General features: G+C 36.5%; 1 protein-coding gene across 1 annotated transcript; it reads left to right on the top strand.

Moving 5' to 3' along the window:
• The first annotated feature begins 6099 nt into the window (after positions 1-6099).
• Positions 6100-15186, top strand: LOC125678514 (heat shock 70 kDa protein 12A-like). Its single transcript, XM_056157386.1, has 5 exons — positions 6100-6195; positions 8522-8806; positions 8917-9129; positions 13639-13798; positions 14047-15186. Exons 2-5 carry the CDS (start codon positions 8525-8527, stop codon positions 14682-14684), a joined length of 1293 nt encoding a protein of 430 aa, XP_056013361.1. The 5' UTR covers positions 6100-6195; positions 8522-8524; the 3' UTR covers positions 14685-15186.
• The last annotated feature ends 3292 nt before the right edge of the window (positions 15187-18478 follow it).

The following is an 18478-nucleotide window of genomic DNA, read 5'->3' as shown; positions in this document are numbered from 1 at the left end:
GAAAGTTCATTTAATTCAATGAGACTCAGAGTCAGTCAGTGTGACTGTCCTTTAGCTTAAATAAAAAAAAAAAAAATATTATGAAAGCACTTAATGCCTTAACATTTCTTAGGGCATCATTCAAAAGGTCGTAATCATGAGGTAATGGTTCGGTTCTCGTTCCCAGCTCCGCATCTGGCGTCAAACCTATGATATGTAGTGACTGTTCCTTTGCCAAGTGTCCGGCACTAGTGTCGTTTAAAGTCCTTTACCGGTATTTGTTGACGACTCATACGAGTGAAAAAATCTCGCAAGGGACGACTGATCAAAAGGTATCTAATATGTGTGACCTTGACTAACTTTCAAGGTCTAATAATTCATTAGATAGCTTGTTCATAGAAACTTCGTCTTGATACAAAAATGTCTATGGCCAACTGCCCTAATACCAGTTCAACGTTTGTATATATTTAAAATCTTTTTGTAAAGCTAATATGATGAATTGTTGACTTTTTTATCATCACAGTTTTTATGGTAAAGGTAAACCCGACAATGTGTGAAGTACTATTTATCAGTGACGTAACACCCCCAATGTGACGTAGGTCATGACGTGTAACAACTTTTTCAAAGCTTGTAAAGTCTCAGGCTGTCAAGACCTGTTTCATTCTTGGTCCAGGAGTAGACACTATCGTATCAGTGTAAGATCAACCTTCCGCACAGTTTTAACTTTGATTATATTTTACAGTGTATGCCCAGACGGACGAAAGAAAGGCATTTTTCGAAAAAGTGCACGAAGAAGCAAGGAATGCAGGAAAAAAGGGATGGGGAGCACTAAGTTTTCTTGTTAGACCCAAAGGGCAAATTTTTAAGAAATATCCTCTTCCAACAAGCATACCTAATATCCCAACTTCGAATATTCGAAAAGATGCTGTTTCCTCAGGTCTTTATCCAAATGATGCTCCTTCTGAGCTTATCCCGATTCAGATATATGGTGATGGGAATTGTTTATTCAGAACTCTCTCTCTCTCTTTTGTGTTTGGACATGAGGACAATTTTAAGGAAATGAGGGTACGAATTGTGTTTGAACTTGTTTCAAACCTGAAGCGCTACACGAATGAAAACACTTTTGTGACCATGTCCACAAACAAAAGTTCACTTCAATATGTCTTTGAAAGTTCCCTGTCAGAAGAGTGTTTAATTACTGGTGATTTGATTGCTTCATTACAAAAGGAAACAATAAAAACAACCCAGAACGGTTACTATTCAAGCCTTTTACATATGTTCGTGGCTTCTAACGTTTTGCAGAAACCAATCATGTCGATTTTCCCCGAGGTGCAAAACCCTGGTGTAAACAGACAAGATCATAATCAGCTTATTGTTCCTCTTGACCGTGCTGATGCTAAAGAATATCAGGATGCTATCCACATCATGTGGACTCAAACAATTGCTACAAAAATAGATGATTGGACACCTAATCATTTTGTTGCCTGTATTCACAAGCATGAGGAACCTCTTTCAAAGCGTTCGAGGTTATCCTTTGAGGATTCTGAACCTCATCGCTCATTTGAACCAAAACAATCACAAGATAGTCCTTCCCCACTCTTGGAGTCTAACACAAATGAGGAGTCTATTGCAACAGGTAAATTGGGGGAAACTACAAACAAAGAAACAGACAAACATATTAAGGTTGCTTCCTTTATTGATTCTTCTTCTTCTTCAGAAGATGATATCTCAGAAATACCAGTTCAAAAGGCCCAGGTTGTACATGAAAAATGGCATACACCAGAGATCGGTAGTACCCCAAATCAGCCACGGAATATTTTCTTTCCAGCAAAAAAGTTTGGTTAAAAGATGAGATCTTTCAATGCCTCCTGGTTTGATCGGTGGTCTTGGTTACATTATGTAGAAATCAAAGATGTTTCTTCTGTTTTCCTTGCATAAAATCATTTCAGAAGAAGACTCTCAGATGTCACAAGAAAGAAAAAGCTTTCATATCAAGTGGTTTTAAAAACTGGAAAAAAGCAACCACAAAATTCGCCGCACACGAGAAAAGTGATTGCCATAAAGAGGCAATGGAAAGGGGGTTTACGATAAAGGAGGAGGTTAAAGATGTTGGAGAATGTCTTTCAAAGATGCACAAAGTCGAGAAGAAGTCTAACAGAGAGAATTTGCTTAAAATCACAAACATTTTGAAGTTTCTTGCTCGACAAGGAATTGCTCTTCGGGGTGACAAAGACGACGAAAAACTCGAACTTTAATCAACTTCTCATGCTAGAGGCTAAACGCGATCCCCAGCTTTAGGAATGGCTACAACGCAAGACAAATAAGTATGTTGCTCCAGATATACAAAATTAAATTTTGCAGGTGATGGGGTTGCAGGTTTTGCGACAAATTGTTGCTTTCATCAAATCGTCTGAATTCTTTTCAATAGTGGCAGACGAAACACGAGATATTTCCAACAAAGAGCAACTTCTTTTATGCATTCGATGGGTTAATCAAAATTTTACCGCTCATGAAGATTTATTAGGGATGTACTGTCTTTCTGACATTGGGGCTAATTCAATAACCCTAGCAATTAAAAATGCCCTTTTGAGGTTCGATCTGCCTATCAACAAAGTACTAGGCCAGTGTTATGACATGGCTGCTTCTATGGCTGGTTCAAAGACAGGTGTTGCAACACAAATTCATGCACTTGAACCCAGAGCCCTTTACATACATTGTTATGGTCATGCTCTTAACCTAGCTTGCAGTGATTCTATTAAGGGATGTAAGTTGCTTAGAGACACCCTGGACATTGCAAAGGATATAACAAAGTTGATTAAAGAATCACCAAGAAGGGAGATGATTTTCAATACATTACAAAAATGCCCAAAACCTATAAAAAACGTCAGCGGGAAGAAGGGTTTTGTGTCCCACAAGATGGACAATAAAAGCCGACACATTTTGAGCATTTTGTCAAACTATGAAATTCTAAGAAATGTTTGGGATGAAAGCCTCCAATACGTGCGTGAGGTAGAAACAGAATTAGGGGAGTAGCTGCTTATATGTGCAGGTTTGATTTCTTCTTTGGGTGTTTACTGAGTGAAAAACTTTTACGTTATAGTGATAATTTGGCAAGGGCTCTGCAGGCTCCAAATCTCTCGGCGAGTGACGGTCAAAAAATGGCATCAACGACAATGAGTGCTTTTGCAAAGTCTCCGAGATGAGACAATCTTCACTCAGCTTTACGAGGAAGTTGTTGAAAAAGCAAAACAGATGAACATCGATGATCCTGTTCTTCCTAGAAAACGCAAAATTCTTCGTAAACTTGATGATGGGACAGCAGCACATACTTTTTCATCGTGTACAGATATATATAGGAAATATTTCTACGAGGCATTAGATCTGCTTTTAGCTGGCATAAAATCTAGATTTGACCAACCAGCTTACAAAGCTTATGTTAATCTTGAAAACCTCGTAATTAAGGCTTGCACAGGTCAAACGTTTGAAGAAGAATTCAATTTTGTCACGACCCTATATGATACAGATTTGAAGCCAAATGATATTCACTGCCAGCTTATAATGTTAAAGACTGTTTTGCCAAAAGACTTTACGCCAGATATACCAAGTGTGGTTGAATTTTTCAGACATTCAAATGAAAAAAGTCTGTTTGCCGAGATCCTCAAAATTCTCAAACTAATTTTGGTACTTCCTGCAACTAACGCTACCAGTGAGCGCTCATTCAGCGCCTTGAAAAGATTAAAAACATCACTGAGATCAACAATGAGCCAAATACGAATAAACAATTTGCTTTTATTGCATGTTCATAAAAATGAGACTGATGAACTGAATCCAGAAAAAATAGTTGAGGAGTTCGTAAGTGAAAGTGAACACAGACTGGCGATTTTTGGAAAGTTTACCGAGTACTAAATACCTTATGACTCAGAAATGATTGATAACAAAATGATAAAGATATAAACAAAAACAAAAAAGATTAAAAAAATAATCCTTAACACCCCCCCCCCTCCAAAAAACCCACAAAACAAACAAAACTTAAAATTAAAGTTGAGGGTTTTCTGGGAAACTAATTAGATTCTATGTACATAATTAGATTTATGTACATGACGTACACCTCAATGCTTGCACATATTTATGCAGTTATCTTTTTACTAATGGTTTTGTCGATATCACTTTTTGTCGTAAATTACTTTGGTGTGGTGCCCCCCCCCCCTCCCCCCCCCCCCCCCCCCAAGTGAAATTGTTTCCTACGCGCCAGAATATTTAGTACATGTTTCACACCTCGAACAAAAGATTTTTGCGTTTACCAAATAACGTGGTGCACCCCAAGTTCAAACTTCATGATTGGGTAACCGTGCCATTGTATTTATAATTATTAAACCAATAATTATCCATGATTGGTAAGAATCATGGAAGGGCGTCACGCTTTCTGAATACGGTGTTGAAGTTACCAGAATTGGGATGGAACTCTCTTTAGTGCTCTAGAAAAGTTTACCAACATACATGTATATATGTACAAACATACATGTATTAATTATGCTGCACAAAAACTGTTTGTTTCCTATTTTCAAAATGTCTTATATTTCAAAGTGCATAAATTTGACATAAACTGACAAATTTACTAACAATGAAATCTACATTTATAAATATGCAAGACATACATGTAAATTCATTTAAGAAATAAATTTCAGTTTTGAAAATACAAATAAGCCTACTGTTAGCGCTTCAAGAAAAGTACGCCTGCCTGAAGCATTTTATACCCTCGTGTATATTTACTAAGCATTCAAAAGTTATGGCTAAGGTAAAAGATTTTCAAAAGTAGGTCAAATTTGAAAGGTGAAGAATTGCATGTAAAGAAACGTCTTGTCACAAGGAGTACACATATGAAATATGGAAACCCTATCAACATGCATTCAAAAGTTATGCCTTTTTACTGACAAACAGACGGATGGACCAAAAACTATTTAAATGCGCCCCGAATATCCGATTACGGGGGTATAACATTTGCTTTTCAAAAGCATCATTCTTGTATTCAGAATCTTTCTGGAAAGGGGCGGGGGGAGGGGGTTGTTGACAAGAGTGCACATTAATTTTGTTTCGCTATCAACAACAATTATTCATCATGTTTCAAAAATTATAATAAAATTTAAGGACAATATTTGGTTTTTTTTTTCATTTCACTAATGAACATAATTTTTAAAGTACTTCATACATCGTACATTCTGGACTCATATTTTGCACGTGCACTCTACTTTGTATTATTCTAATATTTACATAGAGGCTTTTCTTCCCTGATTAAAACAACTAATATAACATCATAATTTAACAAATTAATGCGATTCTCACGATACACTCGTAAATGAGAGAGAGAAAGAGAGAGAGAGAGAGAGAGAGAGAGAGAGAGAGAGAGAGAGAGAACATGCAGTAACCCGTGTATACATATACATGTACAGAGACCCGGTTCGGAATACACCAACATTAAATTTGAAAATTTTATCAATTTTTGACCTAAATGAAAAGAAAAAAAAAGAATTAATTTTGAAAAACTACATCCAACAGTAAATTACAAACAAATACACCAGGATTATTACATATACATTATTTCTCTTCTACATCCTTATCTTTTTATGAAAATGTAATGTAACGCGTTCATTTGGGAGGGGAAAAAATCACGCAGTTGAGTTCGATTTTGACATAAGAAGGAAAATTGAATAAAACACAAACATACAATAAATCAGAAACATACATGTGCATACAAAGGAATGTCCTTGAATATAACACTCTAATCTTTTTAAAATAAAAAAATAGATGCAAGCGGCTATTTGGGAAAAATAAAAAATATCGAGACCGGGACCGGCTTTTAGCACTGTTTTTACTTCTCGGTCCCACCGGACAGGCACCGGTCCCGGAGTTTTCACATATTATTTTACGAAAGACGACAATAATATTATCAATCAACTATCAGAATGCAGGCATGATATGTCATCTATATTAACGAGAAATTGGGGCTAAAATATTCTGATGTATTCTGTTTTTATCGAATAAAAAATCTGGGACTGGGACCGAAGACTGGGACCGGGACCGGGTTTTAGTCAGTACCCAGTCGGCAATATTATTGCAATATGGATAGCGGTGTGCAGCGATGCAAGTCCCGGGTAGATTCATTTTGGAATAGAGACTATAACACCAAGATATTGGAGTCCAACAACAACTAAGTAGAAAGTAAGTATTTTAAAGATTTTTGAATTTATTTCAAGAGAGAGAGAGAGAGAGAGAGAGAGAGAGAGAGAGAGAGAGAGAGAGGGGGGGGGAAATATACGCATTGTATCAGGAATACACGTATGTCAGTCTGGGGAGTGGATCAAATGGGAAAAAGTAAGAATGTCAACGAATATTCGACTACTCGTCGATACCATCAACTTTTTATGCGAATAGTCAGGTAAACGAATAGCGCATACTGATAATTTATCAGGTTGAAATTTGAGTTGACACCCAAGCATTAATTTGATCCACCATTGTTTTCACTTGCACGTATTTCAGTTCCCTGCCGGAGAAAAATGACGGCAATAGGGAAACTGAACTTTAGAATTGCAGCAAAGAAAACAAACATGGAGTAGAAGATCTTTTGCTGTGGTTGATGCATGACGAAGAGATGTTTCTTGTCATATCTAAAATGGCCAGAAATTTGTTACAGACTGTAGCAGTTCTCGCCACCTCAGTTCAATCGGAACGATATTTTGTCGTCTACGGGTTTACTTGTTCGAAAACTACCCAACCGTCTATCTGCATACACGGTGGATCAAATGCTGTTTTTAAAAAAATTAAAAAAATCTGTATAAAGGGTATCACAAGCAGATCTAGAGTTAACAATGAATGTTCTTCCTAGATATATACATGTACGTCTTCCAATGAATGGGTGAGGATATTTAAAATGCAATAGTTATATATGCATTTATTTTGAAATGAATAGAGCGTCATGCATATTGACTTGGTAAATCGTCATAATGGATATGTAACTATCTAACAGGACTTATACGGTTAACTGCACACTAATCGGTGGGAATTTACACCTATATATGTAGTTGATCCTGCACATGTTGTAATACACACTCAAGGTTTTTATCATTTTTATTCCATGCAACATGGGAAAGGCACGTAAATACGTGAGTCAGTAAATACGTGAGTCAGTAAATAGGCCTCTGAAAGCTCAGGTGAGCTATTCTGATCACTTTTTGTCTGTTGTCTGTCTGTCTGTCCGTCTGTCTGTCTGTAAACCTTTCATATTTTCATCTTCTTCTCCAGAACCACTGGACCAATTTCAATCACACTTGGAGCAAATCGTCCTTGGGTAAATGGGTACAAGCTGAGCAAATGAAAGGCCATACCCTCTTCAAAAGGGTGGTAATCACGAAAATGCAAAACTAGGATGAGGTCATTTAGAAATCTTCTAAAGAACCACTGGGCCAGAAAAGTTCAAATTTATATGACAGCTTCCTGATATAGTGCAGATTCAAGTTTGTTAAAATCATGGCCCGAGGGGTTGGGTGGATCCACATTAGGAGATCAATGTTCTACATACAAATATATAAGGATTTTTTTTAAATCTCGAAAACACTGGGTCAGAAAGTTTAAATTTTTATGAAAACTTCCTAGCATAATGCAAATTCAAGTTTGTAAAAATCATGATCCCCGGGGGTAGGCTTGGGCCACAATAGGAATAAAAGGTTAACATGCAAATATGTAGAGAAAATCTTTAAATGTGGTCTGGATGACTCAGGTGAGCGATATGACCACTGGGTCTCATGTTTACTAGTATTACACAGTGTCAATATCGCCAAAACAAACCCATATTTCATGTTAACGTCAGAATTCAGACGCTTAGTACAAGTCAGTTGTTTCTTACTAAACATCTGTAACTGTAAATATTGAGGAATATGCATTATTGTGTGACCAATTTTACTTGTATCATTGGGGAGGTTACATGTAGCTAAATACCTGATCAAAGTATTCGTTATCTTAGTATTGTTAGTACTGAATTATTCCTTTACTTCATATTACTTTTATAAAATTTTTGTAAATCCCATGGTTCCATAGGCAATTATTATTCATTGATACTGTAGGCAATATCATGACACCAAACAGTTAGTGCAATCGATCATTTTTGTGTATTAAACTAATATAATTCGACTGACTATACATCTGTATTTCCTTGTACATTTATTTATATGTTAGACACTTAAAGTCGGCGTTTCGTAAACTTTATGACTGTTATGATGATTTGATGTGTAAATAAAATCTATCATTCAGTCTGACGTATTTCAGATAAGCTGTTTACATACTGATTTTGACTAAGGATAACTCCATTTACCTAATCAAGATATAGGGCTCACGGCGGGTGTGACCGGTCAACAGGGAATGCATATTCCTTCTAGATACCTCTTGTTTTTCTAGGGATCCATGCTTATCTTGATTTCTATTCTGAATTGTGTTATGGCTTTTGAGATTGATCACTGTTCATCATCGATCTTCATCTTTTAATATTGAACAGATCATGATCTTGGTGGCTGCCATAAATTTTGGTGCAATATTTTCTGGAATCGCATTTACATTTTATGACGAATTCAGGAGAGATCCATCAGATATCGAAACGTACATATGGTTTTCTAAAGCCAGTTCCACGGGACATACACCGTCTGTACTTCTACTGAAGCCGAACAAAGCACTCCATTCTTTTGGATACGAAGCGGAAATGAAATACGCATCGCTTGTAAAAGACAGTGAGCAAGAGGGTTGGCTCTACTTCAAAGGCTTCAAGACTCTCCATCAATATAAAGTTGGTTCATGATTATTTTCACCTAAATAAAACTGAGGCATTCGCTTTGCAACATATCTGTAGAATAACTATATGGTAAAGTAACAAGATTTCTTGCGATTATTTTGCAGAGTCTAAGACGAACCAAGACGATAAAAGATGCTAATGGTCAGGAGATGCCAGCTAAGACGATCTTTACGATGACCATAAAATATCTTAAAAACCATCTGGTTGAATTATTGAAAAGTCGTACCATGCTTGAGGACTCCATTCTCTGGGTAGTGACTGTTCCCGCCATTTGGGATGACGGCGCGAAACAATTCATGACGGAGGTAGCAGCAGAGGTTTGTATGACCTTCTTAGTGTACATTGACCCCTATCCGGGTTTAATTAATATATTGTTGTGGATTATTTTATCTACTGGTTAGTTTTTAAACATTTATCTTTTTAATGAAAGTCAAAGTATACTGCATTATTCCCGACCGTCCGTCCATCTGCTACACGTTTCATTAGCAAACTCCTTTTATATTTTAAGAAGTAGCCAATTCTTACTTTGGAAAATTATTGATTGTGTCCCTTCGATGTGCAATACGGTTTTGGAATTTTCATTTTTATCATGGGGGCCAATGGGGTGTGGGGTTCAAAAAGGACGTTTTCCACGAAATCCTGATAACCAGAACTCATCTTCTTGTACATTTTAAGCAGTAGTCAAATCATCTTTAAATTTGTGATATGATTGTTGTGTCTTCTAGATGTGCAATAATGTAACGGAAGTTTGATTTTAATCCGAAAGACCAACTGAGTGAAAAACAACCTTATTCTACAAACGCAATGCTTCCAGAACTCCTGTTATGTTTTTCGCTCTGCAAATTATCTTTTGGAATATAATTGGTGATGTCATGTGCATGTATATAAGCAATAAGGATGCGCATTTCGACAAATAATGTCTCTTCAGTGATGCTCAACCGAAATTTTTGAAATCCAAAATAATAAACTTGTAAGAGCTATTTTAGAGAAAAACAGAATGTCAAAACTGGAGTCAAATTCGTCTAAGGATAAGAGCTATGTATGAGGGAGATAATCCTTAATTTTGAAATGAATTTCTAAATTTTATAACAGCGATTAAATATACATCCGTATTTTCAAGCTAGTAACGAAGTACTTAACTACTGGACTGTAGAGACCCTCGGGGACTAACAGTCCACCAGCAGAGGCCTCGGCCCAGGGATCATATACTCGATGCATCTACACATGTGATATTGTAGGTGATTTGTGGTGAGAATCTGGACTACGTTCAATATTTTGACCAATTATAAAATGAGGGCTGGGGATGAACATGGATCTCTTGTCCAACAAAATATTCAAGAATATGAGCTGTATAGGAGTGGTGATCTCAACCGTTTTCGAAATAGTAAGACCAATTATAAAACGAGGGGTGGGAATGACTTTGATTATCGTGGTCAATAAGCACAACTGACATGTTTTCTCATTTGTGTCCTGTGAAATTCAATTGGACGACAACGAGTTCATTTACCCGTTTGATTTTAATGTTAGACGGGTAGTTATTGAACCCTCTATGGCGGTCTCCAGCTTTACCAACGTATTATTGGTCACAGACCTTACAGCTTATGAGATAGATGCAGTTGTCATGCGAAATGATATGCCCTCAAAAAATCGTTAATATAGGTCGGTTATAACACTCTTAAAGCTTTGCTCGCACTGTATTTGCACATCAGGCATCTGCCATCAGAACAAGTTTAAAAGTCCCCATTGGGCAAAGGATTTTCCAATTCGGTTCGCATCAACATGTCTTTAAAATTTATGGGATGTTGAGCTATGGGAGGCTCTTTGAAAACTCGGCCATTATTTGGTTAGTATGAAGAAGGGGAATATGCCTCTTCAGAATTCTGCTTCATTCAGTAAGAACAATATGATACGTTGTGACCTGTGGAACCCTGTCAGATACTTTTCTTTAGTTTGGTCGTGTTGTGACAGCTTGTCAATAGCTGCTTGTACTTCTGGAACTTCATAGACTCTCTTACACAAATGATATTTTTAGATGAGAGCTCTGTTCTTGATCAAATGCAGGATTGGAGCTTGAAATATAGATGAAGTCAATGAGTTTAGCAAGGAGACTGAACTCGACATTTCCGTCAACGATCTTAGACGGGGTGTCGAAAAGAACGTTACTGGATATAGAAATGTCAGTTGTGAAGATAATGGAAGCATGAAATGCATTGGCTAGTTCAACATCAACTGGTTTGTTAGTGGCCTACCTCGATTTAAAATCTGATCATATGCAGAACAAGCTCTTACGTATCGAATCAATTGAGACACGGAGAAGCTGAAATTATTCCATTTATCATAAAGTTAAGCTGTTAGTTTTCCATTAACATCTATATTCAATAGAATATCTAAGCATTCCCATTTCAAACTTAAATCTTCTATCATTGCCCTACCATATCATCGGTGCCCCTGAATTGAACAAACTTGAATTTGCTGTACCTGAAGGTGGAAGAGTTTTGCTTATTCAAATCAATAATCATGATCCTGCCGTTCTTGAGAATATTTTAGAAGATGTTTACTTACATATTCTCATGTAAGACTAAATCCTCTACTGTGGCACCATCCTACCCGCGGGGGTTGTGATTTGAACATACTTGAATCTGCATTAGCTGTGGATGTTTGTATGACTAATCATGGCCGTTATCGTTTAGAGGAAGATTAAAAAAAATGTTCCAATATATTTTCAAGTAAAACTTTGAAGGCGACATAACCCTTCATTGGAACAATCGTGAATCCCCTTCATCCAAGGATGATTTGTACTAAGTTCGATAAAAATAATATCAGAGATTCTGGGGGGAAAATGAAAATATTAAATGTTAATAACAGCGACGACAATAACGACAAAAGACGCCGGATGAATTCACACGAGCCTTTGGCTTAAATTCTTAAGATTAGATACACTTTAATTTCTTTATGTTTTTTTTTTTTTTTTTTTTTACTTCCTGAGGATTTTCGGAATATATAAATTACATCAATAGTTAATAATACACGCATATTCACTTATGACTTTGTAACGTTTATTTGATTAAAAGACATTCAGATTTTTTTTTTAATTTAGTCATAGGACATTTTGTGAAAAGAGACCCTAGTACATGTAAACAGAGGCGATGGAAAATAAGCTCCACCTACAATCCAGGTAACCGTCCGAAATCTTTTTGGAGGGAAATACATGGTGTAATATTCAAAATCAAAAAGATCCTCAGTGGCCGAGTGGTTAGAGCATCGCGCTCAAAATCACACGGCCTCTCGCCTCTGCCGGCGCAGATGAGAAGGTTTCCCAGTTTACTTTCGGAAGGTCGGTGGTCTCTACCCAGGTACATTGTATCTGGGTTCTCTCTTCCACCAATAAAAACTGGGCGCCACGAGATAACTGAAAAATTGTTGAGTGTGGCGGAAAACATCAATCAATCAAAATCAAAATATTGGTAGATAGGTATAACCAGAGACGTGATATAATTCGATCATGATTCGATATATTTCAATGAATTCGAAATAAAAGACATCACAGTCCTCCACATCTGCTTCGTATTTGGATAGCATATTCAAGAGAGATGTTAACGGCAAACTAACAACTCAACTTTATGACAAACGGGATGACTTCTGCTTCTCCATTATCAACTTCCCATATTTATGTAGCAACATTTCATTATTACCTGTATATGTTATTTATGTTTCTCAAATGATTCTATATACAAACACTTTTTGAATCAAGACAGGCTACCGACAAACAAGTTGATGCTGCTGGGGTTCCAACAGTCTCGTTTAAAGGCAGTATTTTGCAAATTCTATGGTCGTTATAACAATCTAGTTTGCCGATTCAACCTGTCATTGGGTTAAATGCAGTCTAACTTGTTTCACTCCAATTGTTAGGACGTTTTTTACACACTGAAGTTGACTTCGGAATACTCCGTTTACCTAATCGAGATCTAGGGCTCACTGCGGGTGTGACCGGTCAACAAGGGATACTTATCCTCCTAGGCACCCAATCCTGCCTCTGTTGTGTACAGTGGTCCGTGTTTGCCCAACTCGTAATTTTGTATTTCTTATAAAAGTTATGAGTTTGATCAATGTCAGTTATCTTCGCCATTTCATATTTCATGAATGTATTCCTTGTGGCAAGAATTTTTTTATACCAAACTCTTTGACCTTGTAACCTTGACCTTTGATTTGGACCTACTTTTAAGAAAACTTAACCTAGGCTGAGGCTAGGCAGTATCTCCTAAACTGTATAAGTTGCGGCCTCATATCTTGTTTATAGATTCCTTGTGATAAAGTCCTGATATTTCATGCCATGATTTCTGACCGTGTGACTTTATCTCACAGTTATATCGATACCCTTGGGGTTGGAGCCACAATTTCGGATAAAAAAATTTCATGGGAATAAAAGATTGAAAAAAGTCTTAAAATCACAAAACTGAAAAAATAGCAGAACGAAGGTGACTCAGGTGAGCGATGTGGTCCCTGGTCCTATTGTTTGTGGAAAGGGCCACGGGCCGAGAAAACAGCCTATTGCATTCAGTTTGAATATGTACAGGAAGTAACCTTCTATATAGTTAATTATTCTTTCGGCATCGTGGTTTGTGGAAGTTGAATATCAGTAGAAAAACACCGGTTAACTTATAAGGTACAGTTAGTGTGTGATAAGCCTGCTTCTAAATGAGTAATTTCGTGCAGTCATTTTCAAATTATCGTCCAGCTCTAGCCACGTGGATGCCTCCTCTTTGTAGAGTCATGTTTAGAGTACAGGAATGAGAATTGTGAACTATGCCCTCCGTGTTATTTTACAGGCTGGTATCCCGAGAAAACAACTGTTGTTGGTTTCGGAGCCAGAAGCAGCGACCATTTACTGTAATAACATACCCATGGAAGCTAAACCAGATGGCAGAGGAAGAACTGAAACTAACTTATTCGAACCTGGGACACAATATATGGTGTTGGATGCGGGAGGTCAGAAACTGCTACAAATAACACACAGTATTAAAATTTCAAATAAAACTGTTTGATAGTTGGGATAGAAAGAAAACAAAAATACGTCAGTTCTATCGCATTCTGCACATTTTCAAAGGAAAAGTACGATTTAGATTCCCAGAAACCTACTAATTCTAATATAACGTATATATACAAGATTTTTCATATCATGCAGTTTCACACTGCAATGTTTTGGCTACTGCTAATGTTTTGAATATTTGTAATAGAGACATCTGATATCACAGTCCTTGAAGTAAAGTCAAACCAGACGCTTCAGGAGGTCCATCATGTCACCGATGGAGCTTGGGGATGGGATAAAGTGGGCGATGCATTTTACCAGTTCTTAGTTACGCTCACTGGAATTGAAGTTCTGACAACGTTCAAGGTTGAAAACGAGATTGCTTATACTCACATTTTCGATGATTTTGAGACGATGATAAGCGTTATGAAGCCCGATTCAGAAAGTAATGTAAACATAGATTTACCACCTCGTCTGCTGGAGATATTTAAGGAGCAAACACAAGAAACATTGACAGAGGCACTGACACGGACAAGGTACGCAAAGAGAGTAGAATTGACGGGAAACAAACTTCGAGTACATCCCAAAATTTTCAAAGACTTTTACAATCAGTCACTGCAAGGAATAATTCAAGTTATCACAGACACCATGGAGTCGTTTCAAGGAGCGTCTGAATCGAAATTTCTTCTTGTAAGCGATTTTGTTACATCGCCAATGGTGTTGAAGGCAATAAGGGAATCATTTCCCGATAATAAAGTTATCGCCCCTACCGATCCAGCTCTAGCGGTCATGAAAGGCGCTGTGATATTTGGTCATATCCCACATTCATCGGGAGATGGAATTTAAGTATAAGTAGTTTCAAATATATACAAACGTCAAAGACCAGACGGACAAATGTTGTGTGAGCATTTTTTAAAAAGCTTTAGATCACTGGGTAGAAAAAAGACGATTAGTTTTGACAAAAAGGACGTGGTCATTGGTATAGGCAATTTCCGAGTTCCTCATAGTTATTTCTCTTTGTTGAAATCTTATGCACAGTGAGATAGCGGTGGATACAAATGTTTATCGCTGTCTTCATATATTGCCTAAAGGGTGATTACCAGACATCATGCAACCACCAAAACTGCAGGGACACACAATATTAGTATGTCTATGACTATTTAATAATTAAATAGTTCAAGTAAAAATCGATAATCATCATCTTTCTTTGATAAAAGTATCACTCGTGCAGAAGAGGAAATAAATGACTATTTCATATCTAATTTGATGACACAATTCAAGCAAATTATTCTTGATATGGTCAGTGTAATGCATATAAACGGCTGATATAAACAAATTCAGGCTTTCACAATTTTTATCCTTATTTACATAGCCAGTCTGTAATATATGCATACATCAAAGCATTCAACAGAATGCTGAGCGTACCTCCATCACAGAAGACCTGATTCATAGTGTATTGGGATCTATCTAGTAGTATCACAGAATTTCACTTTTACCAATGATAAAAGCTGTACAAACCTAATTTGCTTAGAGACAATGATCAGTGGCGAAGTATGCCTGTACACATTTATCCCTATATTAAGTACCAAGCACTAGTATTTATTTGTTTGCAGAAAATTATATGACCATTCTATATAATACAGTGTACAATGCAATATATAGAAGAAAGAAGAACAAATCTCTTGCTGTGGCCTTCATCTCGACATTATGATATATCTACGACTTTTTACTTATTAACAATACTCATTTTGATTTATAGATCGATTCGATCGATCCGTGAAATATTTGGATACTTTATTGAACAAAGATGTTAACTACCTACATATGTACTAACAACTCAAGATTATGACTTCAGCTTCCCCATCGTCAGCTTTTCACATTGATGTAGCAATGTAAAACTTATACGGTACCAATTTTGATGCACCAGATGCGCATTTCGACAAATAATGTCTCTTCAGTGATGCTCAACCGAAATGTTTGAAATCCGAAATAACTATGAAGTTTTGGAGCTAAATATAACCAAAAACAGCGTGCCAAAAAAGTGGAACCAAATTCATCCAAGGATAAGAGCTATGCATGAGGGAGATAATCCTTAATTTTGAAATGAATTTCTAAATTTTATAACAGCAATTAAATATACATCCGTATTTTCAAGCAATGTATCATTCTCTTCTGCACAAGGTGTGCATGTCTTTCAACTGATTCGATGTGAAAAAGCATATTCTGTGTGTGATCATTTTTGAGTTGCGACAGGCTATTGACAAATAATTTAATATTACAGGCGTTTAACTTCAGCATTTCGAAAATTCTATGGTCGTTATAACGATCTAATTCACAAATACAACCTGTCATTAGGTCGAATGCTGTCTGCCTATTTCATACCAATTGTTAGGGGTTCTTTACCAAAGATTTAACTACTGATTACATCGCTTACTTGATCAAGATACAGAGCTAATAGTGGGTGTGATCGACAACTAACTCCTCTTAGGAACCTGTGGGTCCTGGTCTCAAGATTATAAACTGAGAATAGACTTCAGTCAAAAATTTCAAATTTAGCTAACCTTTGAAATGATTTTCACAAACAAATAACATTTTCAGAATATGTTTGCATTTGATTATTTTTATAAACCTGCAGTGGGTTTTTTAAACATCTGTGCTAGATAAATCTTAAGACATACATGTACATGTACGTAATCAAAATTTGACAAGTCTATTCTCCGTTTATGGTTTTGAGGACAGGGGTTCGTGTTTGCCGTACTCCTAATTCTGCATTCTTTATAGATGTTTTGAGATTGGTTACTGTTCGTTATTTTCACGTTTTCATATTTAGTTTTTGTTGATTTCTTTTTTTTTTATCTTCAGTATTGCTTGTTTTCGTTCTTTCTAATCGCTTGTAGTCACAGACACTGGTTTCTGTAAATAAGTTACGTCGTCTGTATACTAATAATTAGTTTTATTATTAATCCCGCTGTCTTTGAGATATCACTTGCTCAACAAGTCTTTGTGTTTGCCTAGGATCCCCCTTTGGTGGATGTAGATTATCTGTAGTTATTTTTATGTTCGTCATTAATAAATGACAATATTTATCAACGCAAACTTTGTTGTTTTTGGGGGAAGTAAAACTTCGCAAATCTTCAGGTCAAAGATGCGACTGAAAATAGCGTATTTTCTTGTACATGCATCATTTGTAGTAGATGGAGGGCATAATAATAATTTTCAAAAGACTAGCCTAGCTGCCCAGACCCAGTTGTACGACGGTTATTAACTTTAACAGACAATTAAATTCCCATTAACTCTTACATTTATATATTGTTATCTAGACGTTAACTGTCAGTTAAACTCATCTTTGTGCAACTGGATATCAGCATACATGTGGATTCTTAAATTTCACAAAATCCTTACAAAGATACATTGCTGGATCCAGTAAATGTTCTACCAAGCCCCTATCTTTGCTCCTCACTAAGATATTAACAGTTGTGAAGGAGAAACTTCAAACGTTATGTGCCACAAGATATGCCAGAAATTGTGTAAATCAAATGCGGATTAAAAAAATCTAAAGAACATTTAGTAAAGAACTCGCAAAACTTTTCTCAAATTGACAACATCAAAACATATGACTTTCAACACTTTTTTACGACCATTCCTAACGATACATTAAAAAAAAGATTTTCTGACATCATAGACAGGAAAACGGAAATACTCATATCTAGTGATCAGTAATCCAAAATTACTTTGTTAAACACCACTCTGATTCCACGTACAAATACGCTGAAATTGAAAAGAAAAATATGATAGAGTTCCTCATTTACAATATATTCGTATTATTTGGTGATCAGTTCTTCCAACAGTCTGTTGGGATTCCCATGGGCACGAATTGTTCTCCTTCGTTAGCTGACATGCTTTTATATTCTAAAGAAGCATGGTTTATTTAAAAGCTTCTACATGGGAAGAAAAAAATCTTGCTGTGACCTTCAATTAGACATTTAGATGCATTTATATCGATGATGTTTTATTTATCAACAATAATTGTCGATGCGATATATCACTGTGAATTCGATATACAAGACACCACAGGGTCCTTCCAAATCAGCTTCGTACTTAGATAGTTTATTGAAAATGGATAGTAACGGCAAACTAACAACTCAACTATATGACAAACAGCATGATTCATCCTAACTTCCCATATTTATGTAACAATATTCCATTATCACCTGCATATGGTGTTGATATCTCTTAACTGATTCGATACGCAAGAGCTTATTCTGCATATGATCAGTTTATAAATCGATACAGGCTACTAACAAACAAGTTGATGTTCTAGGGGATTCAATAGTCTTGTTTAAAGTCAGCATTTCTCAAATTCTATAGTCGTTATAATGATCTAGTTTGCCAATACAACCTATCATTGGGTTGTCTGATGTGTTTCATGCCGATTGTTAGGCCGTTCTTGGCACACTGACTATGACTACGGATTACTCCGTTTACCTGATCAAGACATAGGGTTTATGGGGTTCTGATTGGTCGACAGGGGATGCTTACTCCTCCTAAGCATCTGATTCCACCTCTGGTATGTCCGTCGGTCCGTGTTTGCCCAACTCTTTATTTTGTATTTCTTATAGGAGTTATGAGATAGATCCCTT

This window comes from Ostrea edulis, chromosome 2, assembly GCF_947568905.1.
Source record: "Ostrea edulis chromosome 2, xbOstEdul1.1, whole genome shotgun sequence".
In the NCBI taxonomy this organism is placed as follows: Eukaryota; Metazoa; Mollusca; class Bivalvia; order Ostreida; family Ostreidae; genus Ostrea; species Ostrea edulis.
This window is presented reverse-complemented; position numbering and strand designations above follow the sequence as displayed.

What these genes read in the sequence shown, in the direction of transcription:
- LOC125678514 (XM_056157386.1), top strand. Translation starts at nt 8,525, where the DNA reads ATGATCTTGGTGGCTGCCATAAATTTTGGTGCAATATTTTCTGGAATC. An exon ending in AGACTCTCCATCAATATAAA is followed by an intron (nt 8,807 to 8,916) that starts GTTGGTTCATGA and finishes ATTATTTTGCAG; the next exon opens with AGTCTAAGACGAACCAAGAC. An exon ending in TATGGTGTTGGATGCGGGAG is followed by an intron (nt 13,799 to 14,046) that starts GTCAGAAACTGC and finishes TATTTGTAATAG; the next exon opens with AGACATCTGATATCACAGTC.